This window comes from Mustela putorius, unplaced genomic scaffold, assembly GCF_011764305.1.
Source record: "Mustela putorius furo isolate JIRA1106 unplaced genomic scaffold, ASM1176430v1.1 tig00000867_pilon_pilon_pilon, whole genome shotgun sequence".
In the NCBI taxonomy this organism is placed as follows: Eukaryota; Metazoa; Chordata; class Mammalia; order Carnivora; family Mustelidae; genus Mustela; species Mustela putorius.
The window spans coordinates 2,528,975-2,551,907 of NW_025421501.1; the positions used below are offsets into that span (position 1 = coordinate 2,528,975).

Genomic DNA, 22,933 nt, shown 5'->3' on the forward strand with positions numbered 1-22,933 from the left:
TACTAAAGACCATCCTTTATTGCAGTTTGTGGTAATTGCACAGAAGTATCAGTTTCAGGAAGAAATATGTTTGCATCTTAAAGAACTCAGACCCTCACCCAACAGAACAAATTCATACAATATTTAAAAGTATAGAAGCTTTCTGGATAGGAGAGATAAAAATACAGTATTTATACTACATTACTAGGAAACTCAAGAATTCAATGACACCAACAGTGCCTACCCTACAGTTTGCCAAACACACTTGTTGGCTCTTTAAGATTAAGAGCCAACAAGAGTTGGTTCGCTTTTAAAAGAACAGACTCAGCTTTGCGCAGTGGCAGTATCGTAGCCAATGAGGTTTATCCGAGGCGCGATTATTGCTAATTAAAAGAACAGACTCCACATCTCAGCACAAGGTAAGCACCGTTTCCACACCAACTGTTGAAGCCTGGGTTTTCAGTCCGAACTGATGGTGACCACAGGACTCTGAACCTGCTGCAGCATGGCTGACCATTCTCTGCAAAGACAGCCTGCAAAGAAACTAAGTATCAGTCTCACTTCCTGCTCCAACCAACAGTTATTCACAGTGTAAAAAAGGTATCTTCAGAAACCATACATTCACCACTACACAATCTGCCGGTAATTCCAGCTATTTTGGGTGATTTCATCATTTGATAGCCTTTTTCTGAGAATCTATTTTAACAACACTAGCCGTTTATTCATTCTACCACGGGGGAGGGGTCCTTGTCCATGGAAGCTTACCTCTCCTTGGGGTAAGCTGCAGCCACGAGCTTTCAAACTCCACACCGCCAATCACCATTCTTCAGCACACAAAGCCCAGAGGGGAATGAACTGAGGCATCCCTAGACAGGCAGCAGGTAACAAAGGCAGAGAAAAGAGTTTTGCTAATGAGAGCCTCAACTACAAATTCCAGCCCATCCTAACAGAGCCCTTAAGAACCTACTGGAGGTGTTTTTTGGTACATGAAGCCAGGTGAAGTCTGTAAGTCCTAACTGGCTTTTCTGGGTGTTGCAACCTCATTTCATCCCATCATTTTAACCCCGCACACCTAAGCGGTCATCTCCAAGGACGAGGAAAGCTACATCTCAGCAGACAGGCAACTGGGACAGATTTTAGAGCAGTGAGCTAACAGAACTCCCAGGTTTCCTCTGCCCCACTGCCACCATGAACCGTATCTCCAGGATATGCTCAATTAAGGTCAAGGGCTACAGTAATACAAGGTTATTAGGTGAGCCAGAAAGAAGAGCCACTACCTGACCTAATTGGAAGGTCACATTATCTAACCGCTGGCCATGCAAACTGTTCCACAGACCGAAGCTTACCTTAACCTTAAGGGCAGGCCGGTGCTCCTCCCTCCACTACTCAGCAGCTGGTCTCGATCTGATCACACACAGGTGACCCCGCAGCACTCATGTGCAACCTGGGTGAACAGACGAGAAAAGGTCACTGTCCAAACCAGACCAACCTACTCCAGGGCAGCAGCAGCCGGGCAGGACTTGTTGACCGCAGTCAGCCAGGAATGTTATCGTCAGTTATCGCTTCTGACGGCACTTCCTATAGATGATTTCATCAGAGCAGTCAACACCTCCCTGCTCCCCAGCACCGCTCCGGAAACCCGAACGGGACCTGGAACTTAGCCCTGATTGCTTGAGGAACCACTGTGGGCACTGGCCGCTTTAAACCAAGCATTTTAACGGAGTTCACCTCTGGTGACAGCCGCGGTAGAACAGCTCAGGGTCAGCAGCCGCCCCCTGCCATTGCCACTCGAAGCACCAGGTTACGTGTGCAGTGCAACGGGGCACAATTACTGCTCAATGCATCAACCGTGAAGGGGCAGCCAATGCCGCTGCACTGAAGACTAACGAACACGGAAAAGCGAAGGGGTTGGCTGTAGTCCTACCTCCGGATGGGAGACCGCTCCTGGCCTGAAGGCGCTGCAAGGGATGTACCACCTGGAACACGGGAGGGCGGCAAGCGTTAAGGGCACGTAGTGGCAGTGATGTTCAACCCGACCGTTGAGGCTTCCGCGACCGCGGTCAGACAGGCATCAGAGTCGTCAGTTATCGCTTCTGACGGCACTTCCTAACCCCATGATCATCAGAACCGTCGGGCAAGCCCTCCTCGACGTCCCATGCCCCACGCTCCCCCGGGCCGCGCTTACCCAGTCCTCCCGGGTTGGCGCACCTCCCACGCCGCGTCCGGGGAGCAGGGAAGCGGCCTTCGGGGAGCTCGGGCTCCGGAGTCGACGGCAGCAGCGGCCCTGCTGGAGACACGCGCGCGGGCCTTGAGCCTCAGTCCCCGGCAGCCCTGCCTCACTCTCCCCAACCGCCGCGCCCGCCCCGAAACCCGGAGACGCGCCATAGGGAGCCTCCTTGCGCCCCCCACAAAGCTCCCCGAAAACAACTTCTCAGAAATTAAGAAACCTTTCACTCCTTCGCCCTCGCCGCCAGCTACTAGGCCCAGTCACACACCCCACTCACCTCCATTTTCACGGTACGGAAAAGATCATCTCTTTCGCGGCCTGGGCCTTTAAGGAGTCGGAATATTCCATTCTTCACAGAAGGGAGGGTAATACTGGCAGAGACTCACGGGAACCTCCAGCCCTTTTCACGACGCAGACTCCGCCTCACCACCCGGGGACACCCCCCTCCGTCAGAGCCTATGGTCTCTTCCACGTCCCCAGGAATTCTGGGTCCCGCGGCGCCCGGGGTGTTCAGGGCGCATGCGCGGGGGCTGGAGCGTACCACTTTAGCTCCGTGGTTTAGAGGAGGTTTCTCAGCTTTTGTGAGCTTCCGATGGCTCGCGTTGTAAATGAAGCTGTCGGCACCACAGAGGCTGTTTTGAGGATCACATGACACACCATGCTTGAAACCCTGCAGAGCCTTGGCAGGCAGCAAGCATTCATAAAATAGTAGCTGCTTTTCATTCTTCGGGCTGCCTGTCTCTCTTTCCCCACGGCCATTGCCGAATATCCGCGGAGCCTTGCAGAACGCCTGCGCGCCGGCAGCTCGCATCACTCCCCTTGAGAATGACCTCTAAGGAGCGAGCAGACGTGCCTTAGCTGAAACCGCTTCCATCCCCTCCGCTCCTTCTCTCCTGATTCCTTAGGACTCCTGCATCCGTTCCCCAACCCACCAGCAATGGAAACCTCTCCCACTCCATGAATGCTCTCCTTTCAGCCTTTGCACATGCTCCGGCCTCTGCCACTTAAAAGCCATTCAGTGCAATCGCATTTTATAAACGCTCATTACTCTGAGGGAGAGCAGTTCGTCTGGACGAGAAAACTGGAAAAGCTATCGCGAGACAACTTTCTGGTCTTAGAATTTTAAGGATTTTAGTGGTGGGGCGGGGGCTTTCAGCAAAAGCCAAGTCAGGGGGTTAAATAAACGAGTTCCTCGGTCTGCCCGAAGAATTTGATAAAGGTCCTAAGGAGAGCATGGGGGGGGGGCAGCAAGGGTATCGGGGAAGAGGTGTCTGGAAATTCGGGGTCAAAACCGTGGAGGACTTGGGGAGGCCAGCTAGGGCGTCCTGTGGGCATTGAAGGAGCCTCTTAAGCCTTCAGGGCACAGAAACACCCTAAGATGTTTCTTATCCTCCTCCATCTTAGGAAGACCCCTCTGCCTGCCCTGCAGAACAGCTTGAAGGGGTAGGAACTGAGCAGGCAGCCCAGAAGAGAAAGAAGCTAGTAATCCAGGGCCTGAAGGAAGCTATGGAGCTCCAAAGCTTTGAAAGAGATCTTAGAGGTGGCTTTAAGGGATGTCCGGAAGCTATGGGAGAGGAAGGAGCGGTGACTCTGTTTCCTGTGTCATGACAGTGGGCACAGCACCCAGGAACAGGACCACCCTGGGGCTGGGAGTCCCCTGTGCCTGAGTGAGGCTGAGAGTGGCCCAGCCCCAGACAGAGAAATGCTCACCGAGAAGTGCAGATTGTCAACTAGCCCAGGAGCCCATGAACTTCACTTAAATAATGTTTCCAGGAGAGTTAGTGATAAGAAAATATTTATTTACATTTGCCACCGAAGTTCCCTGGAGGTCCAGAGCCACCAGGTAGCGCTGGGAAGGTCCCCTGACTCTGTCCTGAATCTGGGCCATTACTGGGACTTTAAAAGCTGGAGGGGTAGCTGATCTTCCTCTGAGGCAGTGTCCTCCTCTACTTGGGAGGCTGGGGCCGGATTCTTCAAGGTGCCTGTAAATAGGATGGAGAGCACTGTGGCTTGGCCCTTGGGCTGTGTCCCCAGGAGGACAAACAGGAGGCGGCCACAGCCATGAAAGCACATGCTCTGTGTACAGCGGGTAATCCCCAAGTCTCCCAACAATCCCTCTCTCTACCTCCCCCTTCCATAAGCATTTCCTGAACTCCTCCCAGAAGTTCAACGTTCCTTGTGGTAGAAACCAGGACACCTGAGACTTGCTGAAGAACTGGAGGGAAGTGAGAAGTAGTGTTCAGGGAGCTCTGAGGGAACCCAAGCTGTAAGGAAGGCAGCAGGTTTGGACACCCAGAGGAGCGGGAATGACACTTCCACAGAGAGCCAGGGAAAGCAAAGAACAGGGAGCACCGTGGAGGGACCGGCTGTTGCATGGAGGGAGGTGTTGGAAATGGGCGGGATTATAGCATTGGATCTTCACCTCCGCAATGAGGAGTGAGTCCTTCCTGGCAGTGGGAGGCGAGGAGGGTGGGCCTTGTGTAGTTTCTGTCTGCCTCAGAGAGAGAAGCCCAGAGCAGAAAGACTGGTCTAAAGGAGAGGGTGCAGCCCTGAGCCCAGCAGTGGTGCAGAAGGGAGAGAAATGAGGGGTCGGGGCAGAGGGGTGAGTGGCTGCCTGGGAGGGGGACATTGAACAGAGATCTTCAAGGCCTCCTGCCTGAGTGAGGAGGTGTGGGATTGTATACACACTACCTGGTAGGATAACCCTATGGCCGTTCCTATCAGGAATTTCCAGTCGGAAGCCCCAGCTGGCGATGGTATGGGATTGGGGTGTGGAATTCTTGGGGCAAGATGACGGGCGAGGTGACTTTCAGAGTCTCAGCATTAAAGTGACAGAGTGGCAGGACTCAGGGGAAGGGAGACAAAAAGAGGGCAGGCAGAAAACCTGTGGGTTTGTGAGGGCCATCGTCACCTGGTCACCAGGGACCCAGGAGCCTGGGAGACCAGCAGGCTTTGGAGCCAGAGTCTGGAGGAGTCCCCCCTACACAGGGGTCAGAGGTGATGCAGGTGCTGTCGTGGGGAGGGTTTGAAGTGGGAGCTACTGATGATTCCAGAAAGGACATACTGTGGAGAAAGTTAAGCCTCGGAACAGGCTTCAGGGTAGAGACAGGAGGGGCTGTCCCCACACTAGAATGGACAGGACGCAGTCCACGACAGTGAGGAAAAGCATCAGAAGTGATTTCTCAGGGCTGTGGGGACTGGGAGCTCCTGTAGCCCGAGAAAGCTGGGGATCAACAGGACTGGCCTATCAGTGGGGGCTCAGGGAGATGACCCTGAAGCTGCGGAATAGGTAGGGGGCCCTCTCTAACCTGCTCTTCAGCTGGGTCCCCAGGCTCAGCCCAGGGCTGGCGCTGGAGGGCCCGCTGAATAGGCCCAGAGGCCGGTGGTGCGGGCAGGATTAGGGCTGGAGGGGGGAAGCACCAATTTTCTCCCAGGTGACTGCCTGAAACAGGCCAGTAAGGAGGTGGAAGTAGAGAAGAAAGGTTGGAAGTGCTTCTTAGTGCGGCAAGCCTTGGACACGGGGGAGGTCCTGGCCTAGGCTCTCCATGGCTGTGTGGCCAAGCAGACTCTCTCTGTCTCTCTCTCTCCAGGGCAGGACTCCGGCCACCGCCGCTACTCACCAGGGACGGCTGGCCCTGACGGCTCCTCACAAAGGGATGGCAGTGTCTGTTCCCACGAGGCCCAGTTCACCTCCTCCACCCTGAGGGCCACAGAGCAGCTTTGAGGCTCCGGGAAGCCACCTGTGCCACATGCTCCGCCCCAGGAGAGGGGCGCATGGAGACACAGGGTAGACACAGGGACTGGGAGGAAGATGGGCTGTGGCCACCCCTTCTCCCCAGACACTGAGCCACCCACCATCCCACTGTGCATTTGCCACCAGGCTCTCTCTCCCGTGGAAGACTTTGTTTTCCGTGGGAGGGTTGTTGCCTCTGTGACAGAGCAGACCAGCCGGGCCAAGGCTAGTGTGCTGTAACCTGAGGGTCCCTCTGGCTTCCTGGCCTCCTAACTGTTCCCCATTTCAGGCCACGGAGTAGGTCAGGAACAGCCAGAGAGGGGACAGCCGGTAAGTGGCAGGCCTAGGCCTATGAGATCCAGCATCCCTGACCTCGCCTGCCTGGGGCAGAGTGTCTGGTGCTCCTAGGCCCTGCCTTTCCCACCAGGCCTGACTCCTGGCAGCTGTCCCCTGGCTTTTAAGAGGGTACGGCTGAAGAAAAATAAAAGAGAGAGTAAGGCTGGGGGTGCCAGTCAGGAGAGCATGTGACTCTTGATCTCCCAGTCATGAGTTCGAGCCCCACATTGGGTACAGAGATTACTAAATAAAAAATTTTTAAGAAGAGTAAGGCTGGGGGCACCTGGGTGACTCAGTGGGTTAAGCCTCTGCCTTTGGCTCAGGTCCTGATCTCAGGGTCTTGTGATCGAGCCCCACATTAGGCTCTCTGCTCGGCAGGGGGCCTGCTTCCCTCTCTCTCTCTGCCTGCCTCTCTGCCTACTTGTGACCTCTGTCTGTCAAATTAAAATAAATAAATAAATAAAGAGTAAGGCTGGCCTGCCCCACAGCAGCCTCCCTCCCTCACCTGAAGCACCAGCGCTCATCGGGGCTGCCATCCGGCCTGGTGCCAACAGTCAGCTTCACACCAGCCCGCTGCTTCTTCCTCCTGCACCACCAGTAGCCATTCTCCATCTCCAGAACGGAGATGGCTTTCTGCGGACAAAGGACACATGAGACAGTAGCCAGGAGGATACCTCACAGCACTTGACAGTATAACCCAGGGTCTGCTACACAGGTGGATATAGTCTAGCTCCAACATTTGATTACCTGAGGGATGGAAGCCCCCTCAGGACTCCCCTCCCCCAATCTCAGTTTCCCCACCTGCAGGTGGACAGGTGTCGATAAGTCAGCCCATAATGTGTGCTCAACAATGACTTGGAGAGTTACAGATTCCAGAATTCCACACCACGAGGTGCAAGGACCTGTCTGCTCTGCCCACACGGAGTCTGCCCCCTGGCATGGGAGGGAATTAGGTGGGGCATGGAACTTGTGCATGAGGTCACTGGCTCAGAGAAGTAAGGGGCTTGCCCAAGGTTGACGGTGAATCGGTGAGAGTCCAGCTTCCCAGCAAGGCTCTCGGAGCACCAACTGCCCACCCCCACCCCCACCCTTCTCTGGAGAAGAAGCAGCTACTGCTTTCAAGGTAGGTGGGTGTCACACCAGCCCCAGCTACAGGGACCTCTGCGCCCCGACTCCCGCAGACTGGCCGGTCCCAGGACTGCACGTCCTGCCTCACCCACCAAGGCGACCCCACCAACCGTATGAGAAACACAGAAGGTGAGCTACATGAGGGCAAGGATTCGATCTCGTTCTCTGCCGTGTGGTTCGCACCTAGAACTGAGCCGAGCCTCACGGTAAGCTCTCCGGAAGTTCTTGATCATGATCAAGATCACGATCCTGATTAACATACGGAGCCCCGGGGCACCTGGGTGGCTCAGTTGGTTAAGCAGCTGCCTTCGGCTCAGGTCATGATCCCAGCGTCCTGGGATCGAGTCCCACATCGGGCTCCTTGCTCGGCAGGGAGCCTGCTTCTCCCTCTGTCTCTGCCTACCACTCTGTCTGCCTATGCTCGCTCTCTGTCTCTCTCTCTGACAAATAAAAATAAAATCTTTAAAAAAAAAACAAAAAACATGCGGAGCCCCCACTAGGTGCCAGGCACCATCCCAAGGGCTCTAGATCTGTGAGCTTTCTCGATCCTCACAAGAGCCCCCGGAAGGAAAGCGTAGGTGAGGGGGGCCCAGACTGCAGATCGTGGGGGAGGGGAGCCGCCCTCAGCACCTGCAGCTTCCAGATGCTCCAGCTGTCAGAGGCAACACTGTTGACGGTCTCGCTCATGAGGGCGATAAGCATGTTGAGCAGCAGGATGTAGGTCAGCAGCACATAGGCCAGCAGCAGCAGGAGCACGACCCCGCGGAAGCGCAGCTGGTCCTGGAAGGCCAGCTCACCCATGCCAATCGTGAACTTGAACAGCTCCAAGGAAGCGTCCAGGATGCCGCCGTATGGGGTGGAGCTGCCCTCCTCCTCTGTCCCTCCTGCCCCAGGCTGTGCTGCTGCCTCCGTAACATTGGGGCCCCTGGGGCCCCTGGGGTCCTGGGCTTCCCGGCTCAGGCTCACCAGGGCTGCAGGAGGGAGGAAGGAGGGATCCTCAGCCTGGGGAGGCCGGGGGCAGCCTCCAGGGCATACGGACCGGGCAAGGGCTGGGCAGGGGCTAGAGGGGCGCCTTTACCTACAGCGAAGCCAAAAAGGAAGACTAAATAGACGAGCAGGAAGCGGAGCAGGTCCCGCAGGATGACCTAGAACATACAAGTGCATCCAGGAGCCGGGGGAGGGGTGTGTGGGCCGTCGGGCCCGACCCCTGACCCCTGCCTCAGCCCACACCACCCACACACACAAAGGTGTGCATACACGAGGCCTCAAGGAGCCACATGGAGTAGACCAGTCTTTAAAGAAACCTAATCGGGGGGCGCCTGGGTGGCTCAGTGAGTTAAGCCTCTGCCTTTGGCTCTGGTCCATGATCTCAGGGTCCTGGGATCGAGCCCCAAATCGGGCTTTCTGCTCAGCAGGGAGCCTGCTTCTCCCTGTCTCTAAGCTTGCCTCTCTGCCTACTTGTGCTCTCTCTCTCTGTGTCAAATAAATAAATACATAATCTTTAAAAAAAAAAAAAAAAAGAAAGAAAAGAAAGAAAGAAATCTAATCAGGGGTGCCTGGACGGCTCAGTCAGTTAGGTGTCCAACTCTGGATTTCATCTCAGGGTCATGAGATCGAGCCCCCAGTCTGCTTAAGATTCTCTCTCTCCCTCTGCCCCCTCCCACTCAGTGTCCCTCTCAAAAAACCTCCCAAAACCATAGAGCAATGTGTAATCTCATCTGTCTCTCTGAGTGTTTTCACTTCCCCTACCACAATGTGCCCTGCAGCAGGACTGATGAGTTGCCCATTTTGTTAGCGACCAAAGGAGCATATTCCAATGCTTTAGAACAGGGCCTGGCCCACAGGACACACTTCCCAAACTTTTGCTGATTACGTAAATGGATGCAGAAAAGTCCACGGGCCCAGATGTTCCAGGACACAGGCATGCAGACGAGCTCCTGTGCACCGCGTCTGCCCCTGGGCTGTGCAAAGATGCACGTCCTCCCTGGGGGTCACATGTCTACTTACCCATGCAGAGCTCTGACCCCTGAGGGCAGGTGCCTGCACACTCATGCTCCGGCTTGCACTCCGAGAGCGCCTGGCCAGGTGAGCCGTGGAGGAGGGCACCTGTCCACTGAAGCCCAGAGGAGCCCTGCTGGAGGGGTGCCCAGCTTTGTCTGCTCAGGCTACTCCAGGGCCACCCCCGTCTCTCACCTTCTGGATCATGACACTGTAGATGCCCGTGTGTTGCAAGCCACGTGTATAGTAAAGCAGGTTGAGCCAGCCCAGCACCAGCGAGGACACAAGCAGGGGCAGGTACCACTCCACGGCCAGGAAGCACAGCACCTGGGACAGCACCGTGAGCAGGGCCTGGACCAGGCTGTGCAGGGACAGAATCTGGGTCAGTTTGCAGGCTGACCCCTGGCTAGGCTCCCCCTGACCCCCACTGGCCAGCGCTGACCACCGCTGCTTCTCCCGCCACCTCCTGATGGATGGGAAGGCCTCTGTCTGTCTGGGACCGGACCCCATCAGGTGCAGAGCAAGCGCTCAGTATGGGGAACTCTCAGGGATGGGAGCAGGAGGGCACTGGAGCCCCAGGCCAGACAGCCTGCGCTTTGGTCCTGGGCCCCTGGCACTCCCTGATGCCGGGTCCCCTCCTCTCAAGCCAGCCTGGAGCCCTTCTGCCACACCAGCCTCTCCAGGCCTGAGACAGGGGAGGGGAGGGAGGGCCCACGTACAACAGCAGCTCAAAGTAGCTGTCCACGAAGGAGATCCAGATGAAGAGACGGCGCCTCCAGAAATACCACAGCTGTGGGAAAAGGGGCACAGGGGGTGTGAAGTTTGCTCCCCAGGCCACTGAGCACCGAGCAGCCCTGCTGCCTCACTGGGGGGGGCCTTAGCCCAGGCTCCCCACTGTGCCCCCAGCCTGCGAGCCTGGTTCTGCCACCTCAGGGGCTCAAGCAGCCTCTTGGACTCTGGGGGTTGTGGTACTCATGAGTCCTGCTGATAGCTGAGAGAGCTTTGAAGCCTGTTTCCAGAACGTGTGCCCTCCCCCCGCCCCCCGCCCAGACTCCCAGACAATGCCAGGGGCCTCTGAGCTCCCCATGGATCCTGATGAAGAACTTGCTCACTACTCCTGGTGAGGGGAACAGCTCCCTCTCCTCCCCTCCCCGGTCTCTCAGGGACCCTCCTGGATGCCAGCCCACCTGGATCTGGTCCCCAAGTTCTGCCCACTCTGAGGCTCAGTTTCTCCTCAAAAGGCCTTGCTGGGGGAGTCGACCTGAGCCTGCCTGCCCCATCCTGTCTGTGGTTCCCACGTGAGGAAGGAACGGCCCAGCTAAGGGACCTAGGGGCGGGGGCTTCCAGCTCCGTTCTTTGGGGAGCAGAGTTGGCAGGGCCTGAGGAATCACAGAGGCCATGTGCAGAAAGCGCAGCAGGGAGCTGCCAGCCCCAGAACCTGAGGCCCTCAGCTGCCCTGAGGCTGGTGGGGGCCCGGACTGGGTAGAGGATTCGGTTTCTGTGGTTTTCAGGGAATGAAGGGATTGTGGTTAACTCCCTGGAAGGCCCCTCCTAGTGGGATTCTACATTTGCTTCTGGGTGGTCCGGGAGCTCATAGAGTTGCAGAGTCATGGGGTGGGGGCTCGGGTTGGGGGGGGCGGTGAATGGGAAGAGCCCTCACCTGGCCTGCGAGGATGTAGATGCCCCCAAGCAGAATCAGGATGTGGCCAAGCAGCAACAGGGAGTCTCCAGCAGTCACTTCCCCGGGGAAGAAGGCCTGCAGAGGAGACAGTCTGGTAGGACCTGGGGCCTGGAGTCCCCTGCCAACAGGGAGACTCTCAGCTGAGGGCCGGATCTGAGCACAAGCTGTGGAGAGACCACGCAGAGCAGCACAAGGAGCACAGGTTCAGCGGCAGGACCCCCTCCCCCACCCCGGATTCTAGCCTGTCACAGAGACACACTGACATGGTTGGTTTTGAGGGTGGGGTCTGGCGCCAGACTGCCCAGGTTCAAATCCCACGCCCCGCACTTAACAGCCTGTGTGACCCTGGGTAAGTTACCTCACCTCTCTGTGCGTCCCTTCCCTCAACTATAAACTGGAGATGGTAACAGCTGCCACCTCTGAGGGTTGTTGTGAGCAATGATTAAGTCAGTTAACGCAAGTCACTTCCTTAGAATACCCACTCGCATATGGCGAGCCCTGGGCCAGTATCCTTGTTTTCCTCACGGTGCGGGCTTCCGTCCGTTACCCGCTGAGGCCGAGCTCAGGCTTGTCACTCAAGCCGTCACAGCCTCGGTGGGAGGATCTGCAGACGGATCTAGCCACCCCACCCTCCACCATCATCCTCCAGGGTCGCTCCCAGGAGGCCTCCCCCAGAATGTGCCCCTCCTGGGCCTTGCCTTCTCCAGGGCCGGCTGGTGGTAGGCAACTAAGGTGAAGAGGACCGTGTAGATCAAGTAACACAGGAAGTTGAAGAAGAATTTGGGGATTAGCAGATCCCACTTCGCCTGCAACAGCTTGTTCAGTGGCTCTAAAATCACCATTCGGTGCCGGTCCTGGGAATGGGAATGCAAGAGCAAGGGTCAGGCTCAGGTCAGGCTCAATGTAAGGGCTGAGGGAAATGGAGGAGAGGTTGGGGGGCAAATGAGCCCTCCCCACCGACCTCCACCCCACCCACATGGCTGTGGGTTGACCGAGCGCCTCATCCTCCAGCCCCAAGCAGGGGCCAGTTAACAGGCCGCCTGTGGTTGCCCCCAGGCCCCCAGCCTGCTCCGCAGGTCAGGTGGGACTAGGGTGTGGAAGGAGCATTTGCGGGGGGGGGGGGGCACATCCCCAGTGGCACAGTCCCAGGGCAGCTTTGGTCCCCCAGGCAGCGCTGACGTGTGGACTTTGCAGGGAGCTGGGCCAGGTCCCCTTAGGCACACCTCTGCCCCCCTGGGCTCACCGGGCTTCTGCAATGAAAGGCGATGATCTCCAGCACTGAGTTCTCCTCCCAGCTGTCCACAGAGGCCAGGTCATACAATGACACCCGGACTGGCCCGTAGCACCACTCCGTAAACTTGCGGGAAAGTGACTGGCACGGCTCTGGGAACTCCCGCTGCAAGATGTGCCTGAAAATCTGCAGTGGGGGTGGGGGCACATGAGCTTGGCCTGCATGGCTACCTCCTAGCACTGACCTTGGGTAGGGAGAAGGGGTGGCTGGGAAACACTCAGCAACCCGCAGAGCTGCCCCCCACCTGCAGAGCTGCACGCAGACACACGCACACACCCGGACACACGGGTCCTTGTGCGTATGATTGCTCACACATCCCACATGCTCAGCCATGATATAAACACTCCCGTCCACTCACATATGTCCAGGTCTCAGGGAACCTGGCTCTTCCTTCCCCACTCCTGTCCCGAGGCCTCTTTCCTGGACTCCCTACTGGCAGAGGGACCCCCAGCCCAGGGCTCCTGGAGGCCCCCTGAGATCTGAGCTACACAGATGTGTACACTTCTGTGATCAGAGCTCAGAGCTTCCAACATACTAGAAAGCATCCCTAAGTCGAACAGGTTAAGAAGCAATTTGGTTTTGGCGTGCCTGGCTGAGTCAGTTGGTGAAGCATGTGGCCTTTGATCTCAGGGTCATGAGTTCGAGCCCCATGCTGGGTGTAGCGATCACTTAAAAAAGAAGAAGCCAGGCACCTCGATGGCTCAGTCGGCTGGACGTCTGAGTTTGGCTCAAGTGATGATCTCAGGGTCCTGGGATTGAGTCCCGCATCAGGCTCCCTGTTCAACGAGGAGTCTGCTTCTCCCTTTCCCTCTGCCCCTCCCCCTTGCTCATTTTCTCTTTCTCAAATAAATAAAAATCTTTTAAAAAAAGAGAGATAGAAAAGCAACTTGATTTTACAAATGAGGAATGGGGAAAGGAAAGGCCACCCAGCCATGCCTCTGGACAACAAAGGGAGGTTCCCTTTGGAACCCAGGTTCCCCAGGAATCTTGGGGAATAAAATAGTAAAACTTCCATTTATGTTTTTTTAATCTTAACCCTTAAAAAGGCCTGTGTTCGAAGCATGGGGCCCTGTGTAAAAGGAACAGGTTGCCCACCGTGAAGCCCCGCTGATAATTAGGCTCAGACAACCTACTGGTTGTCATTTGAAAAAAAAGTAGAGCGGAGTCATGCTTCCTTTTTGTACCAAAATAACTTCCAGACAAATCAGTTTTAGGCATTAAAAATAAAACTGCAAAGTCTGGAGGAAAATATGGATACAGAATATATATGTATACGGACACACACAAGCTTTGATATATATACATGTATATATGTGTGTATACACACACACACACACACACAGCCTTATAGAAGGTATTAAACAGTACCAAAACCAAGGAATTTTAAAGGAGAAGATAATTAGAATTGTGTATATATAGGAAAATGTAAAAATTCTGCAGGGCAAAAATCTCAAAAGAAATGCTTTTATGGGGGTGCCTGGGTGGCTCAGTGGGTTAAAGCCTCTGCCTTCGGTTCAGGTCATGATCTCAGGGTCCTGGGATCGAGCCCCGCATTGGGCTCTCTGCTTAGTGGGGAGCCTGCTTCCTCCTCTCTCTCTGTCTGCCTCTCTGCCTACTTGTGATCTGTCTGTCAAATAAATAAATAAAATCTTAAAAAAAAAAAGAAATGCTTTTATGGGGCACCTGGGTGGCTCAGTCGGTTGAGCGGCTGCCTTCGGCTCAGGTCATGATCCCAGCGTCCCAGAGTCCCACATCGGGCTTCTTGCTCCATGGGGAGCCTGCTTCTCCCTCTGCCTGCCTCTCTGCCTCCCTGGACTCTCTCTATCTCTCTGACAAATAAATAAATAAAATCTTTAAAAAAAAAAAAAGAAAGAAAAGAAATGCTTTTATGGGGTGCTTGGGTGTCTCCACTGGTTAAGTGGCCAGCTTTTGGTTTCGGCTCTGGTCATGATCTCAGGGTCCTGGGATCAAGCCCTGCTTCTGGCTCTGTGTTCAGCAGCAGCAAGGAATCTGCTTGAGATTCTCTCTCTCCCTCTCCCTCTGCCCCTCCCCACTGCTCTCTTTTTTTTAAGTAAATAAATCTTTAAAAAAGAAAAAAAGAAATGCTTTTACTAACAAACCAGGAGAAACATTTACAGCTGTTATAGAAAACAAAATACTAATGCATTCATTATAAAGGACACTTACCAATCAATATGAAGAAAACCTAATAGCAAATCTAATCACACAAGAGGCAAAGAATATCAAAAGACTGTCTCCTCATCGAGAAACCCAAATGACTTAAAAATCCCAGTGTTTTATAATGTAATTTATCAGTTCAGTAGTTCATATATAATTCATCATTAAACACACATATATTAGAGGTATGTGTTGAACATGTTCTTAATACCAGGAGAGTTAAATCAAAAAGTGGGGACCCTGGGGTGCCTGGATGGTTCAGTCAGTTAAATGTCTGCCTTCGGTTCAGGTCATGATCTCAGGGTTCCGGGATTGAGCCCCGTGTGGGGTTCCCTGCTTAGCAGGGAGTAGGCTTCTCCCTCTTCCTCTTGTGTGCATTGTCTCCCTCTTTCAAATAAATCAATCAAATTAAAAAAAAAAAGTGGGGAGACCAGTGATCTATGTAGAAGACCACTCCTGGCTCTTTCTGCAGAAAATTCAGAATAAGTCCTGTTGCTTCCTGGAAAGGTGTGGAAGGAATGGGGGCTAGCTAGGTACTCACCTCGATTTTGCCCTCCTTGGCGGCCAGCTTCAGGGGTGTGAGTCCCTGCAGATTGGGGATGTCCTCGAGCTGCACTGTGGGGCAGAGGTGGGCCCCCTCACGGAGAAGCCTGTCATACATGTCGATCACCAGGGCGCTGTTCTCGGTTGAGTTGTCTGCGATCATCACCAAGGCGTGCAGCACCGTGTTGCCGAGGGAGTCGGCCGCCTGCAGGCTGGCGGGCTGATGCTCGTTTTTTAGCAGGTAGGTCACCACCTCCCACTGGTTGGTGCACGCGGCCAGGGAGAGTGGCAGCTCGCCTGGGGGCCAAGGGGGGGCAGCTTGAGCCTCAGGCCTCCCAGCTTCCACCTGTCTACTCCTCATGCTCCTAGGACAGAAGGCCAGACCTCCTTCAGGAGAGACAGCCACCCACAGGAGAGGAGGGAACGCTGCCTTAGGATCCCAGGCCCTCCCAGGTCTGTACTATGAGGGAAGACGGTCCCAGGCACCGTGGAGGGCAGCTGTGCCTTTTCCACTGGTGAAGGTGGCCCTGTCCAGCTCTTGACCCAAGGGAGTGGCGACCATAACTCTTTACCATCTAAAGGAGCAGAACATGGAGCGCCTAGGTGGTGCAGTCGGCTGAGCTTTTGGCTCAGGTGGTGATCTCAGGGTCATGAGATCGAGCCTGGGGCCGGGCTCCACATTCACTGCAGAGTGTGCTAAAGACTCTCTCTCTCTCTCTCTCTCTCTTTTTGCCGCTCCCCCGCCATGCTCATTTGCTCACTCTCTCTAAAATGAATAAATCTTTAAAAAATTAAAATACAGGACACCTGGGTGGCTTAGCTGTTGGGTGGCTGCCTTCCGCTCAGGTCATGATCCTGGAGTCCTGGGATCGAGTCCTGCATTAGGCTCCCAGCTCCATGGGGAGTCTGCTTCTCCCTCTGACCTTCTACCCTCTCATGCTCTCTCTCACTGTCTCTCTCAAATAAAAATAAATAAAATCTTTAAAAATAAAATAAAATAACCCTGTCTGGTCAGGTTTCCCACACACCAGTTCTGCCAGCCCCTTCCCCTCCCCCTGGTCTGGGTGTGGATGTGTGGGGAGCTTCCTTGCTAAAACATCTCCTAAGACAAACTGCTTTTGCAGGCAGTCCAGTGATTAGAAGCATGAGTCCTTGGGATCAGACGGATCTGGGTTGAAGGGCCAGCTCTGACACACATTACCCAGGTGACCTTGGACATAGCCTTAATCACCTCTGCCCCTCAATTTATCCAAGAAAGTCTCCTCACCAAAGTAGAAGCAAGTCCCCTGGCTCTTTTTCTGGAAGAAGTGGCCACAGGCCCGGGCATGTACATTGGCCCCATTCTCCACCAAGAGCTGCACACACTGCAGGCTCCTCTTCTCGATGGCAATGTGCAGGGCACTGTGGCCTCGGTAGTACTCATCTGTGCATTGGGCGTTGACCAGGGGCTGGGGATTGCCAGAGTCCCGGTCGATCTGGAGCAAGGGCAGGATGCAGGCGTTGGCTCCATCCCGAAGGTTCAACACGGCCTTCATCAGGCACGTCTTGCCCGTGGAGCCCTCTGTGGGAGAAGGAGAGGGGAAGGGGCACCAGAGTGCTCAGGTGGAGAGTCACTGGGCTGCCCACGAGCCTGCACAGCGAGCCCACGCAGGGGGATAAAAAAAGATTGCCACACAGGGCTGGTGGAACCAGAGTCATGCTGCAGGGTTAGTAAGTCTTGAGCCAACAGGTATCCAACAGGGGGCGCCTGGGTGGCTCAGTCGTTAAGCGGCTGCCGAATCCCAGCCAGGGTGGTGGGATCAAGCCCTGCATCAGGCTCCCTGCTCAACAGGAAACCTGCTTCTCCCTCTCTCACTCCCCCTGCTTGTGCTCCCTCTCTAACTGTCTTTCTCTGTCTGTCAAATAAATAAAGAAAATCTTTTAAAATAAATAAATAAATAAAATACCGACAGATATGACTTAATTTCTGTCTCAAAGATAAGTTTCTAAGACATAATTTGTTGTACGTGCAACACAGTCTACACAAGACCATTCAGAGCAACGTTAGGTGGCTCTACCCCTTAATGGCTCTGTCTCCTTGGGCAGGTCACACGGCCTTTCTTAACCTCAGTTTTCCTGGCTGTAAAATGGGACTATTCCAGGGTTGTTCTAAGGGCCCAACCTTATATATAGAATTTTTAGCACCCAGAGGGCCTGGCACAGAGTATGTAGAGGCCAAAAACGACACACAACCTTAAATGGCCATCATTAAGGAATTCATTAACTAAACTGTGGTAAATGTACACAATGGAAACCTCTGTGGTTGAAAAAGTGACTGACTTAGAGGTCTGTGTACTGAAGTGGAAATTAGGAGATGTAGCATATGGCACGATCCATCACATAAGTATGTACCTAATATATTTAAACACTTTGAAAAGATAGACGTCAAATCATTAACGTGGATGCGGGATATCCTTCTCTTTTACCCTCAGCCTTATACATGCCATTACTACCTGAATCTTCTAGAATACACAAATCTTGTTTTTCTAACCAGACCAAATGATCAAGATACTTTGATCTGGGGCAAAAAATGTTCTGAGATGGGTCAAGTGTATGGTATGAGTATTACACCTCAACAACGCTGTTATACAAAAAGAAAAGAAAAAGAAAACAATGTACCGCGGAAGCCTGTGAGTATCCATTTGGCCAATGAAATGGGCTGAGGACTGCAGAGGTAGACCAGGAGCCTGTGGGGTGGGTGGACATGGGAGGCACAGCCATGACCAAAACGAGGCTTTCAGGCTGGAGGGTTGCTGAGAACTGCCCCTTGGCTCTTGATCAAGGCCAAGGCCAACCCATCTGCCAAGTCTCAGCACAGCGGTCAGGGCACAGGGGTTCTGGCCTGCAGGGCAGACCTACCTGTGTACTCTGTGTCGGTGAGGTACTTGCTGGTCCGGGACAGGTACTCTGGTAACCCAGCCAGATCCTTGGGGACACCCCGGGCAACCGCGCTGAAGAGCCGATCACGGTCAAAGCGGTTTGGGTCCGGCTGGCTGTGGGGATATGACTTGTGTCTGGTGCTATGGAAGAACCATGGCCCCCTCGGGAAGCCCCCATTCCGGGGAGCCCTTTCATGGAGTCCTGTGTGCACCTTGCAGGCTCATGAGCCCGGGGGAGCCTTTCTGAGGAGCTCTTCCTCCCAGGGCAGACCGAGGACTCACTGAGAGGCCCGAGAAAGGGAGACGGGCCTGTCCGTCTGTCCGGGGCACTAACCCCCAGCACCCCCATGACTCCAGGCAGAGCAAATGGAGTCGGTCTCAGTATCAGGTGCTTATCATTTGCTGGTTGACTTGATGGTTTCACAACAGGCTCCTGATCCCAGAGGGAGGATTTCAGCACAGGAACGTGTCATGCCCTTGACCTGGAATCCGGGTCGGGATGGGACCACATGTGCAGAACTGGGGCTCACATGGAGGGGGAGGGGTGTCTAACTAACTCCAGACCCTGACTGCTAACCTCCAGGCAGAGTCTAGGCTAGGCAGACAGAGGTTTCTCAGAGACATGGGGGCCCAGCGCTGAAACCTATCAGATGCTCGCCAGAGTTTGACTGAGAAGCCACATTTTGGGGAAATGCTATAACTCTTTAGCATTTAGAAGTTTCTGGTGACAGGGAAGGGGAAGGAGCAGGGGACCCCTCCTGGGGATGCCCCCCATACTGGGGGCTCCTGGAACCATGGTCAGCAGATATGAAGGGACAAACAAAGGTGGGGGACTCTCTGATTCCCTGGAGAGTCTCAGGTTCTGGCTTCACCAAGGAAGGTTTTGGTGACTCTGATGAATGGGGGATTGTTGGGCTCAGTCATGTGTTAAAGCTACAGCTGTGCGACTGAGAGAGCCAGGCCCTGTCTCCTCCACGGCAGGAAGTTGGGTGTCCGCCTGGCCTGGCCAGACACACCCTCATCTCCCCAGCAGGCCACGTGGCTACACCATGACTGAGAGGGCTGTGCGGGTGACTAGGGAGCCCTATGGGCAGTCCGGCTGGGGGAATTGGCCATTTGGACAAAACACTTCCTGTCACAGGGTGGCATCACCGTCTTGGAGTAGGGCAGCCCAGCGAGAGCACAGACTGGGCAGTGCAGGGCCTATTCTGCCTGTCAAGGAGGCTCCCCGGCTCCCAGAAGCCTCATGCACATCCTCTCCTGGACTGGTCTGAATCTGACCATGGCCTTCCAACACCAGTGATACGGGGGGGAGGGCAGTGGTGGTCTCCGGGCTGGGCAGCCAAGGGCTGGTGCCCCATTTCAGGCACAAGGATGGAGGAAGGGGCTTTCCTAACGGGGTCCTGCCTTGTCAGCCTCATGCATCGGACTTCACACCGAGGGGGGAGACTGGGCAAACCACACACATACCCGAAGGGCACTGGGGCTGGGCCAGGCCACCAAATCTGACTCAGGGTCTTCCACTGGAGGTGAGCACCCCCCCCCCCCGCTCTGAGTCCCACCCCCGTTTGATGCCTCACCTGACACCTGCTGGTTTGCGGTACTTGAGGTTCACTTTGATCTGAGGGGAGGACTTCCGGTCCTCCCCCTGGAATGGCGACTCCATGGGGGGTGGCCCATCCCCATGGCCAGGCTTTTCTCTGTCCGCCTCACCACCATCTTCTTGGTCTCCATCCCATGTCTGGAGCCTGAAAGCCGGAGGGCTGGAGGGCGAGGCCATCCTAGGGCGAGGAGGCTGCTCTGTCTGGCTCAAACCTTGGCGACAGAGCTGTCAGAAGCTCCTTCTTCTTCCCAGCCTGGGTAGGGGTAGGTCCAGCTGAGGCCTGCAAAAAGAGAAGTTTAGAAGCTGAGTCCAAGTAGACCCACCCACCGAGTCAGCCCAAAGGGACAGGGAATGAGCCGTGAGGGAGGCAGGCAGAGGGTGAGGAGAGAGAAGGAGGTCCCTGGTGTGAGCTTGGAACATGGGAAGTACAGGGACCCAACAGGTCTACCTGTTGACACAGTCCCACAGGAAGGGTTGAGATTGTCCCTGACTGTCCCTCCGGGACTTCCTGGGATCTGAGAGACCACAGCTGCTGATCCAGGAAAACAAACTCTCAAGTTCACAGCATGAACCTTTCTCTACATCACATCTTGTCTAGGGGCCGATACTCACAGCAGATAAGAGTGCCGTTGTAGGCTAGAGGCGGGTCATTTAACCTCTTGCCACAGAAACGGTTGGAAAACCAGTCTACTAAACCTCTTATTTTGTTACCAGGACAACTAAGGCCCAGAAAGGGGAATTGACTTCCTCAAGGTGGTCAGCTGTTGGCAGACCCTGGTCCAAAACCACAGACAGCTCGCTACCATGACTTCTTCAGTTCTCAGTATCTCTCGGGGCCCATCCCTGTTTTCAGTCTGATTCATCTCTGAAGGTGTCAGATGCCACCTCTATCTGTGCTTTTGGGTCTGTGGGGGCTTCAGAGTGGGGAGGGAGACCCCTCGCTGGAGACCCAAGCTCCCCCTGACAGACAAGCCCACCTCAGGTCCTAGATGGGGCTCGGGGCTTTGGCATCTCTTCACAGGAGAATGGAAACCATAGCCCCCCCCCCCCCCCCCCCCCCCCGCCCCGCGCATGGCAAGGCATGGGGCCCCAGTGGGGGGTGCGGTTAGGGGGAAAACTATGTGCCCACCGGTGGGTAGGAACAGGAAGAAGGAATAAGAGCAAGCGGTGAGTGGGGGGACAGCTGGGTGGCAGAAGGGGGCAGGGAGCAGAGAAGAGCATGGGAAAGGAAAAGAAAGGCCAGAAGTAGAGAGGGTGGATGGTGGCAGGGCTTGGGCTGTGTCCCGTCCAGCTTCAGGCTCCCACAGCCCTCAGGGACCTGGAGGTGGGGGTGGGGGAGGCATTTTCCCACAGAAGCTGGGGAGGCTGGGATCTGGCTGACTGCCTCCACATGCAGGGTTTTTTTGTTGTTGTTAATTAGCTTGGTTTTGGTTTTTTACTTCAACGTGAGCCACCATCTTTCTGTCCAATCTGGGGCATCCTCCCCAAGCCACACACCGTTTAGCCGCGGTGTGTTCCTAACCATCTCCCCCGTCCCCCAGTCTGCCTCCCCGGAGGCCCCCCAGCTCACCATTGCCAAGCGTCAGCAGCAACAACTACCTGTTCAGCCCCCGCCCCCATCCTGGGGGCCTGACCCTCACCGGTCGGGAGGAAGGGGTCCGGCAGTCCAGGTGGAAGCTGGAGCCCCTCGAAGACCCTGGCTTGGGGCTGAAGAAGCAGGGAGCCCCAGCCCTCGGGCTTCGCTGCCCTGATCAGTCACTGTCGGGTCAAGGCCGCCCCCTCCCCAGGTGTGCCGGGATTGCCCACCGACTTACCCGGCAGGGCGGCCGAGGCTAGGGCGCGGCGTCCGGGGCCACGGACCGCTGGGATCCCGGGCCTCCGGGGCTGCAGGGGCTGCTGGAGGAAGTGAAGCCGGGAGGGCGGCGGGCGCTGACAGCCCGGAGCCGCAGCACCTCCCCAAGTCTGCTCTGAGCTCCGCCAGCGGGCTGCGGTCTCAGGGTCTCGGGGTCTCCGCAACCTCAGCGCACCCGGCCCGCCGGCATGGTGTGGGGTAGGAGGATCTCTCCCGGGTCGGGATAGGAGGGCCATCAGTGAGTGACCATTTGGACCACTGGCCACACCCTGCTCTCGGGAGACACGCCCCGCCTCCCCACCCCCACTGTCTAGCCAAGGAGGGCCCCGGTGGGGGTGGGGCAACCAGAGGCAACCCTTGGGTGCTGGGGCCTTGCCTCCGGTGGGATCCGGCATGGAGTGGGGGGTTCTTGCCCCACGGTGCTGACATCTACCTCCTTCCGCGACCTACCACAGGGCTTCCAGAGGCCATGTGGCTCAGACTGGGAACTGGTGGAACCCATCACTGGGCGGATAGAACGAATGCGGACGGGCCCCGGGGACAGGAGAGACGCAGCCCAGCACACGACCCTGGGAATGCACGCCACCCAACCAACTTGCAGTTTGCGGGGATTTTCCCACCTGCCGGGGCTTTCCCCCAGCCCCTCAGCCGGGGTGGGGGGTGGGGGCCTGTCAGTGGCACACTTCCTTTCGTGACAGGCGCTTCCAGCACCAACCAGCAGGGGGCGACAGGGAAGCCCCCAGGTAACGCCGAAATCCTAACTCCGGGCCACGCCCTGGTAGGGAGGAATTCCACACTAGGGTTTAGGAACTCAGTCACCCTCCAAGGAGACCTAGGACACCTTCCTCTTCCCAGCTCCCTAAAATCCAGTCCCCTCCCCAAACCTACCAAATTGTCTCTTTCTCCGTCTGCCCGAAACAACTATTATCTCTCCCCGGGGAGACTGCAGCCATCCCCCAACTGGTCTCTCTGCTTCACACCAACCCTACCCTCCTACAGGAAGGATCTTTGGATCTTTGGAAAAGCTGATCACCCCCCACTCCCCTGCTTAATCCCACCTCCCACCCCCAACCCATCGCTTCCCTTGGGCTTCAAATAAAATGCAAACTCTACACCATAACCCTGTGCAGTCTAGATGTTTTTCTCCACCTTCATCTCTCATCGCAACCCTGTCTTGCAGGTTACACGCTAGACCTGCGCTGTCCAATTGGGTAGTCACTAACCATAGGGGCTATTTAAATGTAAATCAATTATAATGAAACAAAATTAAACATTTAGTTCTCCAGTCATGGCAGGCACATTTTGATTGCTCAATAGTCACATGTGGTTACTGGCTACCATATTGGACCGCACAGATATAGAACTTCTCCATCATTGCAGAGAATTCCAGTGGACACGTGGCTCTAGACATTGGAACGCATTTCAGTCTCTCCAGTATGCCATGCCCCTTTCTGTTGCCTCCAACC

General features: G+C 55.5%; 1 protein-coding gene and 4 non-coding genes across 12 annotated transcripts; 1 reads left to right on the forward strand and 4 right to left on the reverse strand.

Moving 5' to 3' along the window:
- Positions 1–22,006, reverse strand: TRPV2 (transient receptor potential cation channel subfamily V member 2). Of its 8 annotated transcripts, none has more exons than XR_006608237.1 (19): positions 21,430–22,004; positions 19,593–19,895; positions 17,993–18,126; positions 16,362–16,655; positions 15,093–15,391; positions 12,326–12,499; positions 11,781–11,936; positions 11,062–11,157; positions 10,121–10,191; positions 9,597–9,762; positions 8,482–8,548; positions 8,034–8,374; positions 6,781–6,908; positions 2,484–4,188; positions 2,188–2,263; positions 1,904–1,955; positions 1,326–1,423; positions 745–845; positions 1–512 (listed from the first exon to the last, which is right to left on the reverse strand). XR_006608237.1 is itself a non-coding variant. In XM_004779863.3 (15 exons), exons 2-15 carry the CDS (start codon positions 19,790–19,792, stop codon positions 4,094–4,096), a joined length of 2,301 nt encoding a protein of 766 aa, XP_004779920.1. In that variant the 5' UTR covers positions 19,793–19,895; positions 21,430–22,002; the 3' UTR covers positions 3,985–4,093. The 8 variants fall into 8 exon arrangements, 1 of the variants encoding a protein (XP_004779920.1); XR_006608235.1 differs by having other exon boundaries at positions 2,165–2,263; XR_006608236.1 differs by having other exon boundaries at positions 2,188–2,266.
- LOC123393474 lies at positions 306–442 on the forward strand. Its single transcript, XR_006608256.1, has one exon. It is a non-coding gene; the product is annotated as a U4 spliceosomal RNA (small nuclear RNA).
- On the reverse strand, positions 584–655 carry LOC123393472. The gene has a single exon (XR_006608253.1). It is a non-coding gene; the product is annotated as a small nucleolar RNA SNORD65 (small nucleolar RNA).
- On the reverse strand, positions 1,511–1,580 carry LOC123393469. The gene has a single exon (XR_006608250.1). It is a non-coding gene; the product is annotated as a small nucleolar RNA SNORD49 (small nucleolar RNA).
- LOC123393470 lies at positions 2,038–2,108 on the reverse strand. Its single transcript, XR_006608251.1, has one exon. It is a non-coding gene; the product is annotated as a small nucleolar RNA SNORD49 (small nucleolar RNA).
- Positions 22,007–22,933: the final 927 nt, after the last annotated feature.

Excerpts from the sequence above, each read along its gene's own strand:
- TRPV2 (XM_004779863.3), bottom strand. The coding sequence starts at position 19,792 with ATGGCCTCGCCCTCCAGCCCTCCGGCTTTCAGGCTCCAGACATGGGAT. Across the intron at positions 16,656-17,992 it reads CACCGACACAGAGTACACAG|AGGGCTCCACGGGCAAGACG; the intron begins GTAGGTCTGCCC and ends CTTCTCCCACAG. Across the intron at positions 5,907-6,780 it reads GATGAGCGCTGGTGCTTCAG|GGTGGAGGAGGTGAACTGGG; the intron begins GTGAGGGAGGGA and ends TGTGGCCCTCAG.